Below are 21,784 nucleotides of genomic sequence, written 5' to 3' on the forward strand. Positions count from 1 at the left end.
CTAATGTAAGGTCCTCAAGGCCATCCCTCAGAGATGTGCAGGCACATTCTGACAAGTCCAAAAGTTTGTCACCAACAGTCGGCGAGAGAAAAGCCTACACACGCTGTCATACCGCATACTGGCCTACAAAGTAGAAAAGCAGCAACTAGATATTTGGTCAAAAGTAAGTCAAGGCAGGATTTACCGTCTGCTTTGGCATATGGAAAATGTTGTGTGGAAGGGAAAAAGAAAAGCATGGATCTATACAGCTAAACAGAAGAGTCACAGTCGGCCTTCACTAAAGCTACTCCCCAGTCAGGTCTAAAGTCTTACATATCACAACACGAAAATGGTCTTAAAATTAGGCTACGTCCACGCTAATACGTTTTCGTTTCAAAATGCATCTTTTTCTCTCCGTTTTGGCCTCCCGTCCACACTGAGACGCCGTTTTAGTTCAAGGAAAATGCAGCGTTTTGAAAACGCATACATTTAATGCCGTTTTCGCTTCACAGTGTGGACAGTGAACCCGGAGCCTTTTCGAAAAGGATGACACATTTTAGTCGTGTGACCAATTAAACTAAGATAGTAGAGGGCATTATACAGCAGTTGTTTTGTTTGCTCTCAATTTTGACAGTCCTCTCAAAGATTAATATCAGTTTGTACATGCTCCAGATAGCTTTTCTTCAAATTCTTTAATTCTCACTCGTTTTTGCAACTTTGTACTTTTGTGTTGCTTGCAGCAACAACTCCACCTCATTGTTAGCCCATTTAAAAAACTCGGTGCTTTTCCTCGACATTTTGCAGCGACGCTTCAAAGAGCCGGAAAGTAAATAAACAGCAGACAGTAATGAGGCAGGTCGAATCTTCTTGCGTTTCACACATGCACAGTACTGGAACGTAAGCGTTTTCAGCCGTTTCAATGTAGACGCACAACTCTGTGAAAACGATAGTTATCCGGGCTAGTGTGGACGTGGAGCGTTCTGAGGCTAGTGTGGACGTAGCCTCAGCCAAATACAACCTGGGATGAATAATAAAAGGTCACATATTGTTACGCTGTGTCACATATTAATACACAAACATTCAGCTGAAATGCAGAAGGAATGTGTAAAAAATTAAGTGCATCCTAATAACGGCACAATGCTGCTGTGCTTGGGATCAGAGTCCTTTTGCACGACCCAATTTCAGCCAAACTTTAGCTGTCAGACAGACGGCCTCATATTTGACTCTAGAATACTTTGGTATACAGAGGAGTTCATGGTCGACTCAGTGACTGTGAGGTGCCCAGGTCCCGTAATAAGCCCAAATCATCACGCCTCCACACCACTGCGTTTGATTTTCACCAAATATTACATATTTGTAATATTACATCCATCCATCTGTCGAATGTAGAATGATGGGTTTTAAAACCAATCTTTCCCAGATTGATGGGCAGCAACATTTGCTTAATTACGATGAGTGCTGGTCTCTTTCCTCCATGGCATTGTGTTAACACACACCTGAAAGGCCCGAACTGACAAAACCTCAGTTTATATGAAGACCCTCACCCTTGCTAATCATCAGTTAACAAACTACACTTGATTGGCAGCACCTGGCTGCCATTACTCTCTTAATTCCTATGAAACCAGTGAAAAGGTTGGATTTTGACACACTGCATCTGCATTGGGCGTTGTACATCTGAAGCCATATTTACCTAATTTTAAGACCAAAGCATTTGAAAATGTTCACAATTAAAGAGTTTCTATGGTTTTTGACAAGTGTTCAGTGTTTTTCTTTATAACTCGCTCTTTAAACTATAAAAGCTTCAAGTTGTGCATTATTAGGAACACGGCCACTTTGATTGACGGGTTGGAGGTGAGTAGGCTGTTCGTTTTCAGTTAAGGCACTGAACTGAATCGTGCGGTTGATGTTTTTTTGAAGCATTTGTAAAGCACTTGTCTGTCAAGAATGATGGCCTGTGGTATGGTTAACTGTAACTACAACCCACCTGTGAGTCTGTGTGACAGTTTGGGTATTTTATTTGATGCTACTTAGTATTATGTCTATATGTTTCAGCTCGCTAGGTAATAGCTTCACCATCTCATCCAACAGAGGTCGTTCACAAAGCACTGGGTGGTCATGTTAATCTTCTTTAGATCTAAATGTCTGCATCAGACTGCTCTACATAAGTATAAAGTAAGCAGAGAATAAAACACTAATGTTTTAATTTAAACACTGCTGCCTTTTAAAGTTCTTACCGCCCGATCAATAGCGAGACTGTGATCTTTGTCTGAGGCTAATGATGACCAAGCTCCCGACTCCAGTGTAGAATACAACTTTTGAGTTTGGTTTGGGAAGAACGCCTCAGAGGGGGGTACACAGCACACACACAGAGTCAAAAGAGCCTCTATGAGGCCTTCACTAAAGGATTATTTACACAGTGGCCTTTTGCACTTCAGTGGCCCGGGGGGGCAGGCATGAGCAGGGTCATAAACACCAGACTGTGGAGCTGAGCACAGAGGGTGGCTGACACACACACACGCACACACCACAGTCTGCGGGCACAGTATGGCTATGTAGGAAGTAACACTCAAAAGGGACGCCAAGGTTAAAACAATCATGTCCACGCCAACTTTTATCAGGTTTTCAGTGAGGCAAAGAAACACAGGGAGGAGACCTAAAAACGTGTCCAGAGTTCGTTTAGCTCAGCACTACTACCTTAAACTATCCACCCAACAGCTTGCATTCCCCTGCACCACAATGACAACTTCTTGAAAAAGTGACTGAGTTTGGTTTTGGTGACTGCCAGGCAGAATCCAGTTTGGCTTTTCAATCACTTCCTGCTATCCCAGAAAGCCACAGGGCCCCATAGGACACTGAAGACCTCCTTGTGAAGCCCTTTATTTCCTGCAGACTAGACTTAGAGGGAGGGAAGGCAGGAAGGGCACTCTCCTGACAGCCCAAAATACTGTAGACACTCAGATGTTGGGAGGGAAGGAGCAGGAGAGGAGGCACAAGCATCTCTCGCTGCACTTTCCCCCATAAATCAAAACGTCCCTGCTCCGTCTCTCTGTCTCTTTCGCTCACAGTCGTCGGCCCTACGGCTCTGTTCTCCTTCCAAAAGCTCACCGAGGAGCACGACTCTGGTGCATGTTACCTGAAGACGCTCACTGCAAAGACAAGTTGTTGCAATAAAAGCAATGTTTTCGCTGCGCAACAAATCACAAACGTCTGAGAGGCTAATATCATTTCTCATGCAACTGTACAGACGGGCAATTCTGCAGCCAGGTCTTAAAACCAGACGAGGATTCGGTTACCTATTGGACAGTGACCTTGACCATTCAAGCGGCTGGAATCTGCAGAGGATTGCAACATCACAGAGGAAGTTTAACCAAAACCACACTCTTGATGCTCAGGATGTTTCTTTAGCAAATAAAAAGAGGGCAATAAACTATAACACTGACAGATGTATATATAAATATATATATATATCTCAAACATTTTTCTGGGGTGACAGCACACGGAGGGTGAACATTTTTTAAAAATCTGATAGAAGGCAGATGTCTTGAAGGAAATGCATGAAGAATGATGTGTTTTCCAGACTTTTGTCACGAGTTAGAAAGTCATTCCAAAGCTGTGACAGAACGTAAAAAAGCCTATAGATGATCTATTATATGGTAGTTGTAAAGAGAAAGGATTAACATAGATTTATGGAGGTTTTGCATATCTCAGACCAAGGTCCAAGTGTTCTTGAGTAACCAAGACTTAACACACGCACACACAAAAAGAGGAACCACACAGCACAAGAACTCCAATAACTGCAGACATTTTTCTATCTTACTTTAAAAACACACACCCACTTATTAGCTAATCTTCATATCATAATTTATACACAATCAAAATTCCATTTTTTCTCCTTTATACATCTGGTCATAATTATGCTTATGACAAATTATTATAAACAAATGTGGCATGCAAAGCAACCAATTTTATTTTTTTAACTTTGTTAGGAGGGCCACAGGGCCCAGCTAATCCAAAAGCCCAAACACGTCCTTTGATCCATCAGAAAAGAGAAGGAGGGGAAAAAAAGAAGAAAGAAACATGATCTCCGTGTCGATGCATTCCATCTCTGCACGGAGCAGGAATGAGGTCAGGCGGAGAAAGCCCACCAAAGCGCCCGTACACTTCTGCAGCTTTTGCAGAGCAAAGGCCTCTGGGTAATTCTACGGCGGCTGCTGATGCTTCTACGCAGTGTGTGTTTGAACAGCTGCGCAGGGGAAGAAATTCTGAGCATGTGCATCCCCGCACGCCGACATGCACCGAGCGCGGGCCATTACAGTTCCTTCATTTACTTTGGGCATAGAATTTATGCTTCGCCTCCTGGACGTTGAGACGCTGCTCGGCCGCAGACACGCCAGCCTCGGTTTCCACTCTGCTATTTGATGTCTGGCCAAAGACAGCTTTGTGACGGATAGTGTGCTAAAACGCCTTTACGATCAAAACCCTCTGCATGGACTGAGGAATTTGGAAATTTGAAAAGAAAGAGCGTGCGGGGGAAGTGCCCTGTGTATGTATTTCTGTGGGTGAGTGCTCACAGACGTCTGCTCAGCAGAAGCAGTGCGCTGGGTGTTGAACGTCTGCAGGTGGTGAACACGCAGGATCCTGGGGCAAAAACATTGGCTCAGAGGGAGGCAAACTATACGAATGAAGTCTGGCAGTGTCTGCTTGTGTGTGTGTGTGGGTGTGTGTGTGTTGCTGGCACAAAGCCCGACCCTTACCTGACATTCTGACTCTCGATGCCTCCTCGAGAACCATTTGGACTTGGACTGCAGAGACGAAATGGAAAGAAAAATAAATCTTTGCTTTTGCATCGGTCTATTTCACATTTTTCCCCGATTGAAGCGTCCCATGCTTACTTTAGGACTAGATGCAGGTTAGCGGAGAGGCGCGGGTCTGTGAACTGTGTGGTTCGGTTGTTATGATCGACGAAGTACACTCTCCCGGTTGCCGTGTTCCGTATTTCCCATCCCGGAGGTAGAGGACCCAGTTCCTCACAGTTTACATTACTCAGATCTCTGAGGTGTACGAAAACAGCAAACAAAGAGTTAGAAAGCGCAAATTTAATGTAGGGTAGATATGAAACACGTGAAAGCACTAAGCACTGAAAAGAATTAAAGCAGACAGCGGGATTCTGAATGTCTGAGAAATCACTTTTATTCTGTTTTTCTTCTTCCTCCCATCTAAAACTATTTACAGCTGCCCTTCAGCCTTTCAGCTGGACTCCAGGGAGACCAAGACGTTCAGAAATTGCAGCTACGCTGGCGCTAACCTTTCAGTTTTTAAGATTTGGAGCCAAAGTGACCAGAGCCTCACAAGCTGTGGCTCCTGACAGGCTCCTATCTAGACCAATAAAAACATCCTCTATCACTCATAATCTCATTGGATGCAAGACAGAAGTGATCAGTCGTGATTTATTGAGCGAGCGCACTGAAGTCTGTTTCTACACATTTTAGAGATTGTGCATTCTTTCAGAATACGGTAATCAATAAGATGCACATGCCTCAGCGGGTGTTACTCAACAGCCTCTGGTATGACTGAGTGAGACCTGTGTGCTGTTGGCCATGTGGTTCGGGCCTTTCGGTACTCATGCCAGAGGACCGAATTGCTCTCAGAGCCCCGTGACATGGGTCTTCTCACAGCATGTTAGGCTCATAATTATGGGCTCAAAATGTGGTCATAAATATTTTGTACTTGTAAAAAAGATTTGTGTGTGCGTAAAAAAGATTTGTGTGTGCGTAAAAAAGATTTGTATGTGTAAAAAAGATTTGTGTGTGCGTAAAAAAGATTTGTATGTGTAAAAAAGATTTGTGTGTGCATAAAAAAGATTTGTATGTGTAAAAAAGATTTGTGTGCGCGTAAAAAAGATTTGTGTGTGGACTTAGAAAAAAAACCCCTGCAAGTTACAAGTATGGATTTTTGACCCTATTTTTCTTCCCTTCATCTGATTGGTCAATGTCATGTCAATCACAAATGTAACAATCCAATCAGAGAACAGATGGGTTTGGCTGTCAAGGGGCGCTTTTTTTGAACTGCAGGTCTTTGAAGGGAATAAATGCCCTTTTACATGCCAACCCAGCGTTTTCCTTCATCACCACGAAGGAAAACAGTCTGTGGTTGTCAGAGTTTGGTGATTTTTATGTCACAGGTCTACGTGTTTAATACAGGGACTTCCACAGCCTTTTCAACAGCGCTGCGGACTGCGGGGTGGGGGCGGGCAGTGTTTTGGAAATGACAGTCTTCATTACAAAGCTTTCTTCGTTATGAATTAGCATACATGTTTTTATTGAACATTTGAAGAACTAGCAAAAAAAACAAACTCTTGTAGAGGACATAAAGTCAGAGATAGAAAAGACAAGGAGCAGGTGCATCTAGTACAGGTAGAGCAGCTGCAAAAACCCACAGAGCCCAGCAGCCAGCGTAACAAATTCTGGATCCTTTGCTTTTAGTTAGCAGTTAACATTAGCAGCGTATCCTGCATCCGATGTGAAAGGACTTTTATGCTGCGCACTGTGACTCACAGTAATGGTCCTGGGTCAGCCCTGACTTTGTGTTAAACTAATCCTAAAGTAATAATGTTATTTCTAACCACTGATATACCACAACTTTTTCCTTTCAACAGCTACTGAAAGTTAGGGGACCTAGCTGCTATCGGATATTTATATAGCGATCCTCCAGCTTCAAACGGTATCACCCTTCAAGGACCTGCAGTTCAAAAAAGCGCCCCTCTGACAGCCTAACCCATCTGTTCTCTGATTGGATTGTTACATGTGTGATTGACATGACATTGACCAATCAGATGAAGGGTAGAAAAATAGGGTCAAAAATCCGTACTTGTAACTTGCAGGGTTTTTTTTTCTAAGTCCACACACAAATCTTTTTTACACATACAAATCTTTTTTACGCACACACAAATCTTTTTTACACATACAAATCTTTTTTACAAGTACAAAATATTTATGACCACATTTTGAGCCCATACATAATCAGCTCCAGGTTTACGGCGCACTGCAAGGCGACCGGGAATAACACGAGCTATGGATTCTGTCAGGGGGACCGTGAAGTATAAGAAAGAAGGATAAGTGATTTTGGTGTCTTCCCCATTCCCCCCAATTAAAATAGCCAATTGTCTACCACAGACAGTCTGTGTGCAGTGACCTGAAACTTTTGATTCTAGCAGCATATCATGAAAAGTGGAGCCAAGCAACAGGTTTGACTACATTTATTCTAGAAGCATTTTTGGCTTTAAACTAGTGTTATGTGTATGCATTTGGACGTCCTGTGAAGAATATACCTGGGTACCCTGGGATCGTGCCACGTGCTGACACCTGTCTGAGTGTGGAGGAAGTAAACTTGTCCTTGCTGTGTTGTCCTTTGCTCTGTAGTAAGACAAAAACATACAATTAATCGTTCATTATATGTTCGCTTGAACACTTAGATTAGGCAATTAAATGTGCATCAAATCATCCAGACGAATTTGAAAAAACAGAGTTGAGTTTGTATGCCACTGGGCGACCCCCGTCTGCATTCGAGCGTGATAGACAGATGGAGTTTAAAAAACTGCTCGAGTCAGTGGAGATCCCAAAAGGCAGCCTGAAAGTGGCGGCAGGGAGGGGGTGAGGTGAGAGACAGGGAGATGAACGCTGGAGAGACTGGAGGGGGGGGATGTCTGACTCTTTAGTTGGTGAGCTCATTCATCATGGCATGACATATATTTCCATGGAGCTGCTTGCCAAGAGAGAGCTCTTCGCTGGCATCCCTTTGGCTGTGCTAGCCTACTTTAATACGCACGTACACACGACCTTACAAACCCACCACTTAGCCGATGAGCGCGCTGCACGCTCGAGGCGCGGGCAGACATCTCTTGGCTCATGCGGGAACCAAAAAGCTGCTGACAGGTTTTACGTGAAACCCCGAAGAATTAACAAAGTAAGGGCAGAGTGAGGACGTACTTATATTGCTGGATCTGTCTAGCTCCAAGTGCGGTTTCAGTTTATGGGCCGGTTCAAGCCTAATCTCAAAGAAACAACATTGTAAAGTCAATTCATAGATCCAATTTAAAAATCAATCAATAAATAAATACACCCTCCCCCTGGAAAGTCATCTAAATAGGCCAGATTGGATCTTTTTGGCAGGTCTGTTCTGTCCTGCAGGCTGTACAATGAACCCCCCTCGCTCTAGCTTCTCCTTTAATTAAGCCACAGGATCCTTAGAGCTTTATTCAGACATGCTAAGCAAGTACAGGAGGCTTTCTCACGGTCTTGTTACACTGGCTGTATGTGCAAATGAAAGGTCACTCTCTGAATCAGCAGCTTTTGGTGTTATCAGAAAAAATTGAATGAATTGATGCCTAAACATCATAATCTTTACTTGTTTTCGGTCCAGCCGAGGTTGCTTCTTCTGGCACTCATGTTAACTCGATTAAGAGAAAGAGGTACAGAGATGGGGAGCAAAGGAGGTAGAGGACCAAGCATAGCAATGCTTGGAGCCTCCTAATCTGAGGGACTGAGGGCAAAGCTGTGATACGCTTCTATGGCTCTGGCTCCCAAATCCTGCAGATGATGTTACTGTGAGGATAAACAAAATTCCCTTGAGCTGTGCAGGGAAACACAGCCTGTGTGTGTTTGCTTTTATATGAATGCGTTTGATTGTCTGCTTCCAAAAAAACAAAAAAATCAGGGGAACAGAGGGGGGAAGACTGTGTCTGCAGCCAGCTTTTAACAGTTAGATCAATTCAATTAGATGGTCTAAAACGGAGCCAGTATTTCAGGCTCCTTGTGTCGAACTGCAGAGTCATGTGAGCAGCGGCCGACTGAATGAGGACGCAGATTAGCTGGGCTCAGCGTTGAGCAGGGAAGAGGGCCAAGCAATTAACACAACAGCAGTAGAATGATGGCACTATTTGTTGTGGAGGCGGCTTTCGCTGGAGATTTATCTGCATTAAGATTAGAAAATCTGGGTCAAGTGCAGAACTATTAGCACAGTGCACTGAATTATATCACTTTTTTTAAAAGATTGGAAGACTATCTTTTCAGAGAACTCAAGTTCAACTTCACCATTTCAAAAGAACTGAACTGATTAGTCAGATTAGTTAATAACTTGTTTGTCTGTCAGGAGGAGTAGGAGTTTATGACTCTTGCCACCAGTAAGAATGATTTTATTATAAGTGATAAAAGATATAAAAAATTCAGAAAAGAAAACAGAGAAACAACAATCAGAAGATGCCCTATGAGCAATGGCTTGGCGACAGTGGGAAGGAAACACTCCCTTTTTACAGGAAGAAACCTCCAGAAGGACCAGGCTTAGGGAGGGGCAGCTATCTGCTTAGACCGGTTGGGGGTGAGGGGAAGAAGAAAGGACTAGAGACAAATTGTGGAAGAGAGCCAGAGATGAATCACAACTAATGATTACGTTCAGAGTGGCGAATAAACAGTGAAGAAGAAATGCCCCGTGCATTATGGGAAGCCATGACTCGTATAGGAATTCTTTCAGTGCATTTGCAGCAAATGATGACAGTTTGTCAATCTTCTGCAATCACTTACTCAGAACGGTGCACAACCTGCAAAAAGCATGTAAATGTGACATTTTTAGTCTTTTCACCAGGCTGTGCGCATGTTCACAAATACTAACCGTATCCCTCGGGAAGGTCAGGGTGCGTGTGCAGATGGGTTCTGCTCATGTAGTTGCGGTGCCTCTGCGAACGGACCCGTCTCTCCTGCGCCCGCTGGTCGCCGTTGCTCGGCGGTAACGCTGTGGTGGGCGTGGCGCCGTTCGTGCTAATAGGCGTGTTCTCGTCCACAATGCAGCTTAGAGGACGGCCGGGGCTGGAGTACTCCGATGCCGGCCTGAGAGGGCAAAAAGGCAGGTAGGAGGAGTTCAATAATTAACAGAAGAGTGTGGCTGACGTCAGAATCGAGTAATAAATACAAAAGAGGTTGCTTGAGACATTAAAAAAAAAAAAAAAAAGAACCTAAGAAGAAAAGGCAGAGGAAAAAAAGAGATGCCTTCATTTCTGCTCTTCTCAGCTCCTCCGTATCATTTAACGCCACTGTCTGAAGCAATTTGTCTGACACCTTTTTTTTGTTTTTTTTTCCCCCCTTCAAGGAGCCCACTCAATTTTTCTCCAGAGCTCCCCAGTTTGGGAGCACTGAGGCCAGTGATGTGGATTTCCATCAGCCTGCTGCTGTTTGATTTAAGAGGTCTGGCTTTGAGATTCTGCAGAGTGTACTCACCTGGTAGGCCTCTCCCACTGTGTGGTGCGTGTGATGTGGTTCAAGTACTGGATGCGCCCAGACGCGGTCCTCCTCTCCTCCCAGCTGGCAGCAGAAACGTACACAGACACAGCACACGGTTAAGCAGACACAGAAGCATCTAGTAGACGCGCTGCCCCCTTTCACTACATGCAGATATCGTATTCTTATATGAATTTCAAAAATAATATCTCTTCCGAGAAGACAAGAGAGTTCCCCGACTCACTCACCCATCTGGAAGATCATTGTCAAACAGCCGACTGCAGTCCACCACAGGACCTCCTGTGCCTATCCGGTCCCTCGACTGCAGGCTCACTACAGCAACACATGGCAGACAGATGCGCGCGCACACACACACACACACACACACACACACACACACACACACACACACACACACACACACACACACACACACACACACACGTGTTACTAGACTGCAGCTCACAGCGTAGGCACAGATATTTTATCCATGCACAAAATGGAACTTTGTGTCTTTAGTAGAAGCAGGGAAAAGGTTATTTCTTTTTAATTTTATTTTTTTTTCAAATCAGAGGTATGCTGAAGGGTCTGGTTAAACAAAAATGCATTTCCTTCCAGATCTTTTTTTGTTTTTAAACTTCTGCCGGGAGCACGTGGTAAATCTGAGCTTCAGTGATGTATTTTGTGTGTGACAAAAGAAGCAGATTTTCAAGCAACATTTGGCAGGTCGCATTCATTTTGAGCTGTTTATACACGTGAGAAGCAAAACAGAACACTGCGATTCTTCTACAACCTCTGTCAAAGGAAGTTATAAAGTATCACCGGATAGTTTTACAGCGGGCACACAAAACCGTACTCACCCACTATCTGGCCCCTGACTGTGTCGCTGTCGTTGGGACTCAGTTTGTTCAAGTCTAGTCTCTGATCTGTTCAGGAGAGAGTGAGAGAGGCAAAGAGGAGAGGAAGAAGCCAATCAGACAGGAAATGAGAATAGAGATGAAAGGAGGAGTAAAAAGAACAAAAGAAAAAAAAGGATTCATCAACTTCAGAAAGACATGTAAACTAGCGTGTGTTGGGATGTATTCGTCTCCCCGCACACTTTGGATAATTCCCACTGCTCTGTATCATTTACATCACTCAGAGTCTCCGTCATTATCTGTCTCTCATTCTTCTGTCTGCAGACCACAGCTTGGCTGTGCCCTGGAACAGATGGTCTGCTCCGTGGAACAGCCACTGGCAGTAAAAAACAAAAACTCACTGAGCATCGGTACAGAGCGGGCTTCAGTTCAAATGCTGGGGTCAAACATTTGACAAATTTCAGTACAAAGCCTGCACTATTCCGCTCAGCCTTAGCGTGGACATGAACTTCTGCCAAAGTCTGGAAACTCTTTGTCTGAACTTCTTAAAGTCTGCGGAATTTGAGAGTGAGTGAGAAACGGAGAGAGATCAGGCGGAAAAGAGAGAAAGGAAAAAAGAAGTTGCCTGCAGACATGAGAAATGCCACTATCTGCTCTCTGTTGTCTGGGTGTCATGCAGATCAGCTCAGGATGTGTGTCTAGACTAAACAGGGACCAAAACTGGCAACGGTCGAAGCGTTACGAGGCTGGCCGGAGGTCAGCAGCCACTGACAAAACAGAAAATGTACTCGTGCTGAGGTTGGATGAAAGTGTATACATGTAAATACTTGCACAGTCATATACAAGAGGACATGAAACATAAACGTTGCAATTATGTATAAATGTTACAGTCAACCCGAGACGCTCTACAATTATACACAAAAGTTGTACTCTGTGCCCTCGGTAAGGCTTGTGGAGGGGACTGAATGGCAAGTGCTGGTAAAAGCACACACACAGACAAAAGAATGACAAACGCACACAAGGGGAGAGACCACAACACTACATATCTATGCTTACACTTAAATAGCTGCACAATTATGCATGTCTGCGTGAAATGACCGGTTGTCTAGATCGGCAGACGGAGATAGAGCGAGATTAGTCACAATGGCATTTGTGTGTGTGTGTGTGTGTGTGTGCGCGCGCACATGTTCCCCGTCTACAGAGGAGACTCGAGGAGAAACCCGAGGGGTGAGGAGAAGGCCAGGAGAGAGAGAGGGAGAGAGAGACAGCGAGGGGAAAAGCGGGAGGCAAACCACTCACAGCTGTGGCACAAGGTTCAGGTTTCCTGTGTCCCTCCAGGAAAACAACAATGTCAGGAGCTTCTAGGAAAACTGGTGGGATTCTTTCACGGTTCTGCCTACAAGACCGCAGGCCCATGGAGCAGGTACTGGCTCAGATTCACTCCAGACCGCTTTTGCTGAAGCTACAACAATCTGGCAGGGCTTTTATATAGGGAGCCATTAACTAAGACCTTCGTCTCATTTATCCAGTTAGCTTCTGACATGAGACATTTTTACCGTAATTGCTGGGTGATGTTAAATGGCTCTTCCTGTTCTGGCAGGGGCAGAGTGCTGACCCCTCTCACACCCCGGTCTGGCCTCTGTCAGGCTTAGCGAGTGAGACAGGGCACTAAATGGAGCCACTCTAAGTTGCAGTCGCGTAGCTCTGGCAGCAGCGGTGTGGACAGATAGTCCAGCTTCAGTGAGCTGTGGAGGTCTGATGGCCGTAAATGACAATTTAACTGCTGTCATCTTCTCCAGCAGATTGTAATAAACCGAGTAAATCAAATAACGCATAAAGAGCTAATAGAAAAAAAAACTGAGGTCATCCAGACATATTTTAAAGTACAAGATCCAGATAAAATAAACCTCACATCAGCCTGCTGTTGAGGTTGGCCTCCTCTGCCAGCTTTCTTCCGATTGGCTACCCCTGGCAAACAAAAGCTTTGAACAGCATGTGGGTGGAGCCCTGTGACTGAGATGACCATATTAGGAATATCTGCTCTTAACTACATCATACAGAGCCACGGGCACAAAAAACAGTCTGAAACTGAGCCTTTAGCATTTGTCACACTACACATGTGTGACAAGTATAAGGAAAACTGTAATAGATCATCTTTAAAGTTTGTGATTTCATACTTGTTTTCATTGAGATCAAGTCCCTCTGTCTCATTAGCAAAGCACAGGCTAATCCTAGCAGCTGCTAATTAATGCAATGAACATATTAACAGTCAGTTTGGAAGGAAAAGCCCTCTTTTAAGTGTGAGGAGAGCAAGAGTTCTTTAAATCTCAATTTTAAGGAAGTCCCGTTAAAGAAAATGTCTGAAAAAACAAAGATTACGGATATCCTGTTCCACATGCATTATAATTTAATGCAATATATTAAGTAGGAGCCTGACAGTGTCTCTGTATGTATTAAGCAACTGGATGTCAAGGAAAAGTACAATGCAGCAGTATTTTAGCATGTTTATTATCAATTTTCACAACAACCTGGAGAGGACTCACGTTTTAACCTGTATTCATATCTTATTAACACATTTAGTCTTCAGGACCTTCATTATCTGAATCAGAATTATTTTAATATGTCAAATATACATTTCGTAATAATCAACCGACAACTATTAGGAAGCATCCTTCTATTAACTATGCTCCAAAATATTTTACATTTCTTTAATTCCTGGGAATTTAGTGCTCCTTTAATCAAAGTCTCAGCAGAGCTACACTGACCACCCCCTCCCCTGAGGCGGCCTTAAGCCAAGCCGGAGACAGATTTCCTTCAGCCTGTTCTAGTCTGCCCTCAGGTCCCCCCCACCAATTGGACATGCACACTTCACCTGACCCAGGAAGAATCTGTGAGGCATTCTACCCACCTCATCTGGCTCATTGCAGAAGAGATGTACTTTAAGTCTCTTCTGAAGGACTGAGCTCCACGCCTCATCCCTCACCAACTCTTTGGAGGAAACTCATTTTCACCGCTTGTATCTGTGATCTTATTTTTTTAGGTCACTACCCGCAGCTTGAGGCTCCCATCTCTCCACATCGCTGAAGATACTCCATGATCTGCCTGTCAATTTCTCAATCCATTCTCCGACTACTGACGTACGAGATCCCAACGCACATTAGACAAGAAACAGTGCAGTCCATCCTTTTCCCACAGAGATCCATGAACGCAGACTTAGAGCTGCTAATTTCAACAATTAATATAATTAGTTGCTTTTTTGGGGCCAAAAGTACGAGGCCAGTTGGCAAAATTTTAAAAAGATCCATCTGGTCATAATGTTCATAATGATAATGAAGTATAACCTATAACCAGCAGCTGTCATTTGTCATGTTTGTACAAGCTTTTCAGAGGTATAAGGTTGGGCTGGAGATTTGAATATTACAAGACAATCTTAACCTGGATGCAGAAATCTATACGCATTAAAGTACATCACTTTGCTACTTGTGCTGACACAAAATGCCAAATATATTGTTAATCCACAGAGAGCTACACTGTTAAAGAGGGTTTAGGGAAAAAAGGGAAAATTAAACATCATAATGTGCGGCAGATACATTAAAGCATCACTGGCACTTACAGCCTGTGTCTTTAAGGCGGTTGATAGCATTGGACAGAAGGCGGACACAGCCCAGAAAGCCAGCTCCTTGCTTCTTATGGATCTTCTTGTGATTCCACACGCTGATGGTGATGGAATCCGATTTTCCAATGTATCTGTTGGGAAAGAGAAAAGGAGATATAATAGGTACACGTATTTAATGAGATGTGCCATAGAAACTCTCTTTTACTGCTCAACAAACAGACATCTGGTGAAAGGTAATAGAAATTTCCCTGAGGATTTCCCCGGCACTACAGCAAAGACGCACCCACGTCACGGAGGTTACTACTAAAACTCCTTGTCAAGGACTACAAAGCGAGGCGGAGTCGGCACACATGGATGTGGAAGAGGTAGGTGAGCAAGCTCAGAGGGATTTTCTGATCCTCTGTGCCTGAGAAGAAGACGAAGCACCACAAGTGGAGTGGGATTCTCTGAATCATTTATCACCAGCCATCCTCAATAAAAGTGGGACAGAAGGCCACGGTACTCCTGCGATGACACCACAGCAACAAAACCACTTTAACTGTAAAATGCCCCCTGATCTGTCGTCATTTTAAATACTCTCCCAGCGTGCAGGGGAAATGAAATAAGCCCTATGTTTTGCTACAAAATGGATTTTTAAACTTGGGCTGACATCGAGTTTTCTTTTGGCTTATACAATTTACACACAAGACATTTTAAGAAAACCATTTTCCTCAATATATGAAAAGTACAAATGACTTTCTTTGATCAAACCAGCAGCACTGAAATTATGATTGGGTATAAACAGTCATTAACTGCTCTGCCAAACATGGAAGGCCGTAACATTAGTTATATAATTTGAAGGCTGTTTGCCTCAAAGTAAACTATTTTGACTTTATGAGTTTATGATGAGGTAAGAAGTGCAGTAGCTGTACAGTAAGCCCTCGACATAATGTTAAAACCCACTGTAATCTCGGTTGAAGATGGTTAATGATTGCACTTAAAGAGGATGAAAAAAAATTTAAATGACAAGTCAATAATTATAGGATGAAATATCACACAGCAAGACCGACTCTGCAGCAGCGCTAGCAGCTCTGAGGGGATATCACCCTATTAAACATCATAGAGGCTCCTGTTTTTCAGAGGTTGATGGTCTACGGTTGTTTTAGACATGAGCTTTTCTAGACAGCAGTGGAAGGAGTTGCAAGTGTAAATGCAGCTCCAGTACAAAGGCTTTGTGATGCCCGACTGCACCGATCTGTGGCGATGTGAAAAAAGCTGCAGGTGAATTCGCGGTTGTTGATTGGCTGTCCTGTGTTCTGCCTCGTTCAGGCGGCTCATGGCTGATGTAAATGATCTCCAGCTGTGGGCTACATCTACAAAAGAAAACTTCAGACAATGTCCTGACCCAATTCTTCTGACATCTTTTGTAGTTCCTGTGTAAAAAAAAAAAAACCCAGCTTTAGTCTCACTGTGATACTATTTGTTATTTCAAGCTAACTGAATGGGAATGGTGTCACGAGACAGAGTAAAGAGGGAAATAATAACAGGTATAGGTATACAAGTTTTTGTAGGTAAACACTACACAAACTTAGCGTAAAAACTAGCCCATGTTATGACTGACAGCGATTGCTACGGTTGTACTGCAAGTACTGAGAACATTACAAGGTCCTATTATAGTTTTCCTTACAATGTTATGCCTGATTGTTTTTTGTAAGACAGAAAATGAGCACTGACCGGTGAAGTGAGTAACAATGATTATCTCTCTTTATCTCCATCTAACGCTGGTTCTGATAGAACCAGCGTTAGATGGAGTTTGTTGTGTATGGTTCTGCATAGCTGCAGACCAGTCAGGGTATCCATGCTGACCCCTTCCCACGACCATAAGCACCAACAATGGGTATGTGAGCATCAGAACTGGAGCGATGAGAGAAGGCGGCCTGGATGGCTGGGTATTTGTGGGCATTGGTTACCTGGGGAACACCTGAGACCAGGATGACCTATGGAAAGCCATGTTCTGCTGGGAAACCTCGAGTCCTCCAGGTGGCTGTTAGTTTGACACGTACCATCTACCCAAATTGCTTCATGAACATGAACACCCTTTCATGGAAACCGTATTTCCTCATGTCCGTGGCCTCTTTCAGCAGGATAATGGACCAGGCCAAAAAGTACGAATGGTTCAGGAGTGGTTTGAGGAAAGCAATAGCAATTTTAAGGGTTGACTTGGCCTCCAAATTTTCCTCCAATTGAGCATCTCTAGGATGTTCTGAACAAACAAGTCCAATCCATGGAGGCAGCACCTCAAAATTTGCAGGACTTAAAGGATCTGTTGCCAACATCTTGGTGCCAGATACCACAGCACACCTTCAGGGGTCGAGTTGAGTCCATGCTTTGATGGGTAGGTCTGGCTTTTTTTTGGCAACTAAAGGAGGACCAACACAATCTTATTCAATGGTCATAACATTGTACCTGACTGGTGTACATTGTTACACCAATATTATTGTTGGTCAAGCTTTCAAATAATGAGGTCAGCTTGAGTACAAACTCCTGAGAGCCAGAAAGCTCAGGCTTCAAACTGCTTTAAATGCTCCATTTCAACAGTCTTTTTACTTTTTATCATCCTGGCTCTGTGGTCTGATTTCAAAGAGAGATAATCATCATCATCATCACCACCACAGGCACTGAGCTCAGGTTATAGGTACAAAAGCCCCTCCCACTCGGTGGGTCAAATCTTCTGTCAGCAAGGGGCAACCAATCAGAAATAAGATGCATTTGAGGGAGTGGGAATGGGGGAACTGGGAAAAATAATTGGGATAGGCCAGTAGACTCCATGAAATTTTTTTTTCTTTTTTTAAAAGGGAGCTGGAAATGGGCATAATTTTCTCTTTAAAAGATTAACTGGTTTGACCACTATGCAAGTAAAGGACATGATCAGGCACACACAGAGTTACAGATGTGCTGGCAATGAGAGACGCGTCTAAATAAGTGGAATTATTTCCTTATCGTGTCTGCCTCCTCGTATGTCAGGCCTCAGTGTGATAAAATCTCAGCATGTGAACCTGTTGCGGCACATCTGCTCGGGTGGGCTCCCTCCTTCAGTCTAAAACTAATCGTCTGTACGATTCGGAGAACTGCATCCCACTGTAATTATCATGCTGCTTACCAAAAGGGATATGAAACAATGAGGCTGTGAGTAAGACGTCTGGACATTTTGAGTCAGTGCCAAATGCCTGTCTGGGGTGCGATGTGAGAGAGAGCGCTACTATGTCAGACAGACATGACAGGAGGGAAGTATTATAACCAAACCAAAGTCATCTGGATCCTTGTAATAGGCACACACACACACACACACACACACACACACACACACACACACACACACACACACACACACACACACACACACACACACACACACACACACACACACACACACACACACACACACACACACACACAATGGGAAAACTGGCATTAAAGGAAAAGCAGCAGATTTAAAGAGCCATATGTGCTTTTTTAATACACCTTTCATTAAGTAGAGGAATCTTTGGTTTTATTTTAGGTTTAAGAAAAAATACACACCAAAATGAAAAATTCATAATCAGAGATACAAATGCAACAAATCCCAGACCTGTGAATCAGTGTCAGATATTTGTGTTGTGGACGAACACCAACAAAAATAAATCTGTTTCCTAAAGACTCTTAAAAAAGGGCAGTAATAAAATACCTCTTTGATTTAACAAATATAAAAAGTTTAAATTGAAGTATTCTAAGGAACCCAAACCATTTCATCATACACAACAGCTTGCTTGCTACAGATACAACAGTTACATCATTAACCACAAAGTGCAATCATCGCTCTCAAGTCATTTCTTGTTAGACTTTACTGGACCTAAACAAGCAGGCTTCCCAGCGAGGCTGCTTTCAGCATTATCCTCAGGGTTTCTTTCAATGTATTACATGTACTAAACCAAATCCCAGCCAAAACAAAGCAACAAACAACAGTCAGGAGTTGGACTCGAAAACAAAACCACTTAACCCAGTGATTTAACGGGAAAAAAACCCTCGCAAAACAGAAAACTGATTTTAAGACGATATCTTTTAAGGTCCTTTGTTAGCAAATGTGTGTTTAAGATATTTTAAGACCAAAAGACACAAGCAATTATGACAGATTTGGAACTGAAATAGCTCAAAGTAATAGAATACACCATTTTTATTATAGAATTAATAATGTATTATATTGCAAGGTCAGTCATTTGCCAGTCAAGTAGTACCTAACATCAGTGGATAGAGCTAAATAGGACAAGCAACATCTGACACACACAAAAAGTTGCAGTAAAAAAACTCAGTTGAACAGTGGCTGACAAGAAGCTATTCTTAAAGCAGCAGGAGAAAAGGCTGAGGTATGTCAAATTACAGAAAAACTGGACTGAAAATCAGTGGCAACAGGTCTGATGAAGTGATGAATCCAAATTTGACATTTTTGATTCAAATTCTAGTCAATATATACACAAGTGGTCAGGAGTGTGTGTACATCTGTAAAGCATGGTGGAGGCTCTGTCATGGTTTGGGCTGCATTTGAGCCAGTGATGTTGGGGTCTTGTAAAAATTGATGTAATTATGAATGTAGAAATGTATGCAATCAGGAAAGTGTCTGATTGGCAAAGGCTTTAAACACACTGCCAATGTAGTAAAAGCATAGCTGGAGAATTATATATGGTGTTTTCTATCAGTCAAGGACTCTGCTCCCCAGAGCCGAGACATCAACATTATTGAAGCAGTGTGGGGTCATTTAAACAGAAAGGCAGACGACTATTCCTGAAGACTATTAAAGAAATGACAAGATGGAAGAGTTCAGAATAAAAGTCATCATACCAAATATTGGCACTCAAAATTGTACAAATTCTGTTTATGCCTTTATATTAGTATGTATGTTTGCACATGTCTCAATTAATTACCGTACCTAAAGAAATGAGTGGTGGCACAAGACTTTTGCACAGTACTGGTAGTACCTTGGAAAGCTGAGAAACTGGAATAGCCAGCTATTAGTTCTTTTGAACTTGTCGCTTCTACAGAATTAGAGCTCAGACGATGGGAGGGGAATGGATAAGCGGGTGGGTGTAAAGAAATTTGAGTCTAGACAGGGCACTTAACATTGCAGATGTATTATTTAATAACACTATATCTGATGGATTCCTAATTGAATAAATGTGACAGCATGACAAAAGAGTGCAAAAATGCAGGAAGACACTTCCCGTCACTTACTACAATGATGAAGGTCCTCCAGACGAACGGTTTTATTACTCATAATTACAGTATCCTTGCCTCTACTAATCCCCAACAGGAGTTATTCAGCTTAGACTTCCTTTATTTCAGTCATATCCTATGAGTGTTACGGATCTGTTTTAGAAACCGAGAGCAAGCAGAAGGATTGTGCGACCCAGGCAGCTAGCTAGACTGCGTCTACTATTCTTGGCATGCTGGCAACATCCTGCAACAATGCTGAAGGGTCACAGACCATGGGCCAGTTTGCTCTCTGCAACATGCCCAAGAAATGAAGACCCAGCACACACACACACATCATTTCTACACCCTCACACACAACAAATGGAAAAAAAGAGTCACTGCCAACAGCTTTAATGCACTAGGCTCTTTTGGGAACACCAGGTGTTGCAGGCCCTATTTTAATAAGTGTGAGCCAGCCAGACAGCCAGAGAAGCTGCTCTCAGTCAATTAAAACCTCTCTCCTCCAACACACCACCTGAGGGTCCTTCTGCTGTTCACCACGAGAATAAACACAGACAGTAAAACGGGATACAGTCATGGTAAACGTATCACCGGTGCAGAAAAACCCAAGTCGTTTTCACATAAATTCCAGTCTACGATATCTGCAGGCTCTCGGGACAAATTAGAGCAGAGACGTTTCCACTGAGCCACGAGTCTGTGTTCTCCGCTCCAACAATTCATCCCCGAGGTGTGCGTACGTGCGCGTGACTTTTTCCCTCTTGTCAAATGCGACAGGCGTGGGGCCTTGTAGAGAGAGGGTCCTGTATCCCCAGCAACCAAACAAACGGAGACACGTGCTTCCTCTCGCTGTTGGCTACGCATGACGGCTTGGATAAACACTGGGCCAATACTGGAAACTTTCACTCTCACATTTTCACTCACGCTCTGTCTCTGTTTTTTCCAGGTTACTTTCGCAGGACACTCCATCTTTGGGAAAAAGGCAATCGGGGTACAACAAGACATGCACGTGTTTCAGTCAATGGAAGAAAATACTATTGGAGACGGCCCTCCTTTTCTGATTCCTTAAATACTGTTCCAAGGGACATTTTTCGACTGAAGGGTTATGTCATTACACAGTATTTAAATAAGTGAGAGGCCAGATGCAAGAGCTGTTTTCATCGGTTGGCAAAGTCTCACACTTCAAGGTTATAAAAAGAAAGGCATACTAATTGAGAGGCACTGCAATAAGCCAAGCATGGCCTCAAACTGCTGTTTGTAATCAGATTTAGTCTGTGGGGCGGTGGGAGGTATTCAAATAAACCAAAGAAGACTTTTTAAATCCTTACAAACAGATGTCAGAAATGATTCAGTGTTATAAATAAATAAATAAATGAAGAAGAAGAAAAATGACTCTGAGACTCACAGATCATAATGTTGGTTCCACTTTGGGTCAAGCGTGTTCCTCACAGTGTCTGTAGAGTGGCATTGTCCTGAACCATCCACGACCACCTTGGCAAATGGATCAGGCAGGCCTGCGGGGAGAAAAGAGCACACCGCAGCACAAGAATAAACAGTTTAACAAGACACAAAGACAATGCACATGCAGTGATCAACACAACACTGATTTCTGTTGCAGGACCAGTCCAGGCAGGCTAAAGATTACCATTTTATTACTTCCACAAACTTTTTCTATTCTTATGACAACTGACATCCTCTGGTGTTAACGCATTGCAGTGCAAGGATGCACGGGACACCTTACATAACAAATGATTAATTCACAGTATAAATGGTGCAAATGATAATTACAGTTCTTGTGCTCCAGAACAGTTTGAGAATGTGGGACCAGTGCTACTAGCCTGTAGCAG

General features: G+C 43.2%; 1 protein-coding gene across 2 annotated transcripts in view; it reads right to left on the minus strand.

The window, feature by feature from the left end:
- smurf2 (SMAD specific E3 ubiquitin protein ligase 2) overlaps positions 1 to 21,784 on the minus strand; it is a 54,961-nt gene that overhangs the window by 8,357 nt on the left and 24,820 nt on the right. For both annotated transcript variants that reach the window (XM_080905020.1, XM_080905019.1), the window contains 9 exons: positions 21,343 to 21,451; positions 14,715 to 14,848; positions 11,105 to 11,170; positions 10,493 to 10,577; positions 10,245 to 10,328; positions 9,643 to 9,857; positions 7,307 to 7,391; positions 4,872 to 5,030; positions 4,734 to 4,781 (listed from right to left, as the gene is read on the minus strand). In XM_080905020.1, coding sequence (XP_080761146.1) covers positions 4,734 to 4,781; positions 4,872 to 5,030; positions 7,307 to 7,391; positions 9,643 to 9,857; positions 10,245 to 10,328; positions 10,493 to 10,577; positions 11,105 to 11,170; positions 14,715 to 14,848; positions 21,343 to 21,451 — 985 coding nt within the window. The remainder of the gene's footprint in view (positions 1 to 4,733; positions 4,782 to 4,871; positions 5,031 to 7,306; positions 7,392 to 9,642; positions 9,858 to 10,244; positions 10,329 to 10,492; positions 10,578 to 11,104; positions 11,171 to 14,714; positions 14,849 to 21,342; positions 21,452 to 21,784) is intronic.

This window comes from Rhamphochromis sp. 'chilingali', assembly GCF_963969265.1.
Source record: "Rhamphochromis sp. 'chilingali' genome assembly, chromosome: 15".
In the NCBI taxonomy this organism is placed as follows: Eukaryota; Metazoa; Chordata; class Actinopteri; order Cichliformes; family Cichlidae; genus Rhamphochromis; species Rhamphochromis sp. 'chilingali'.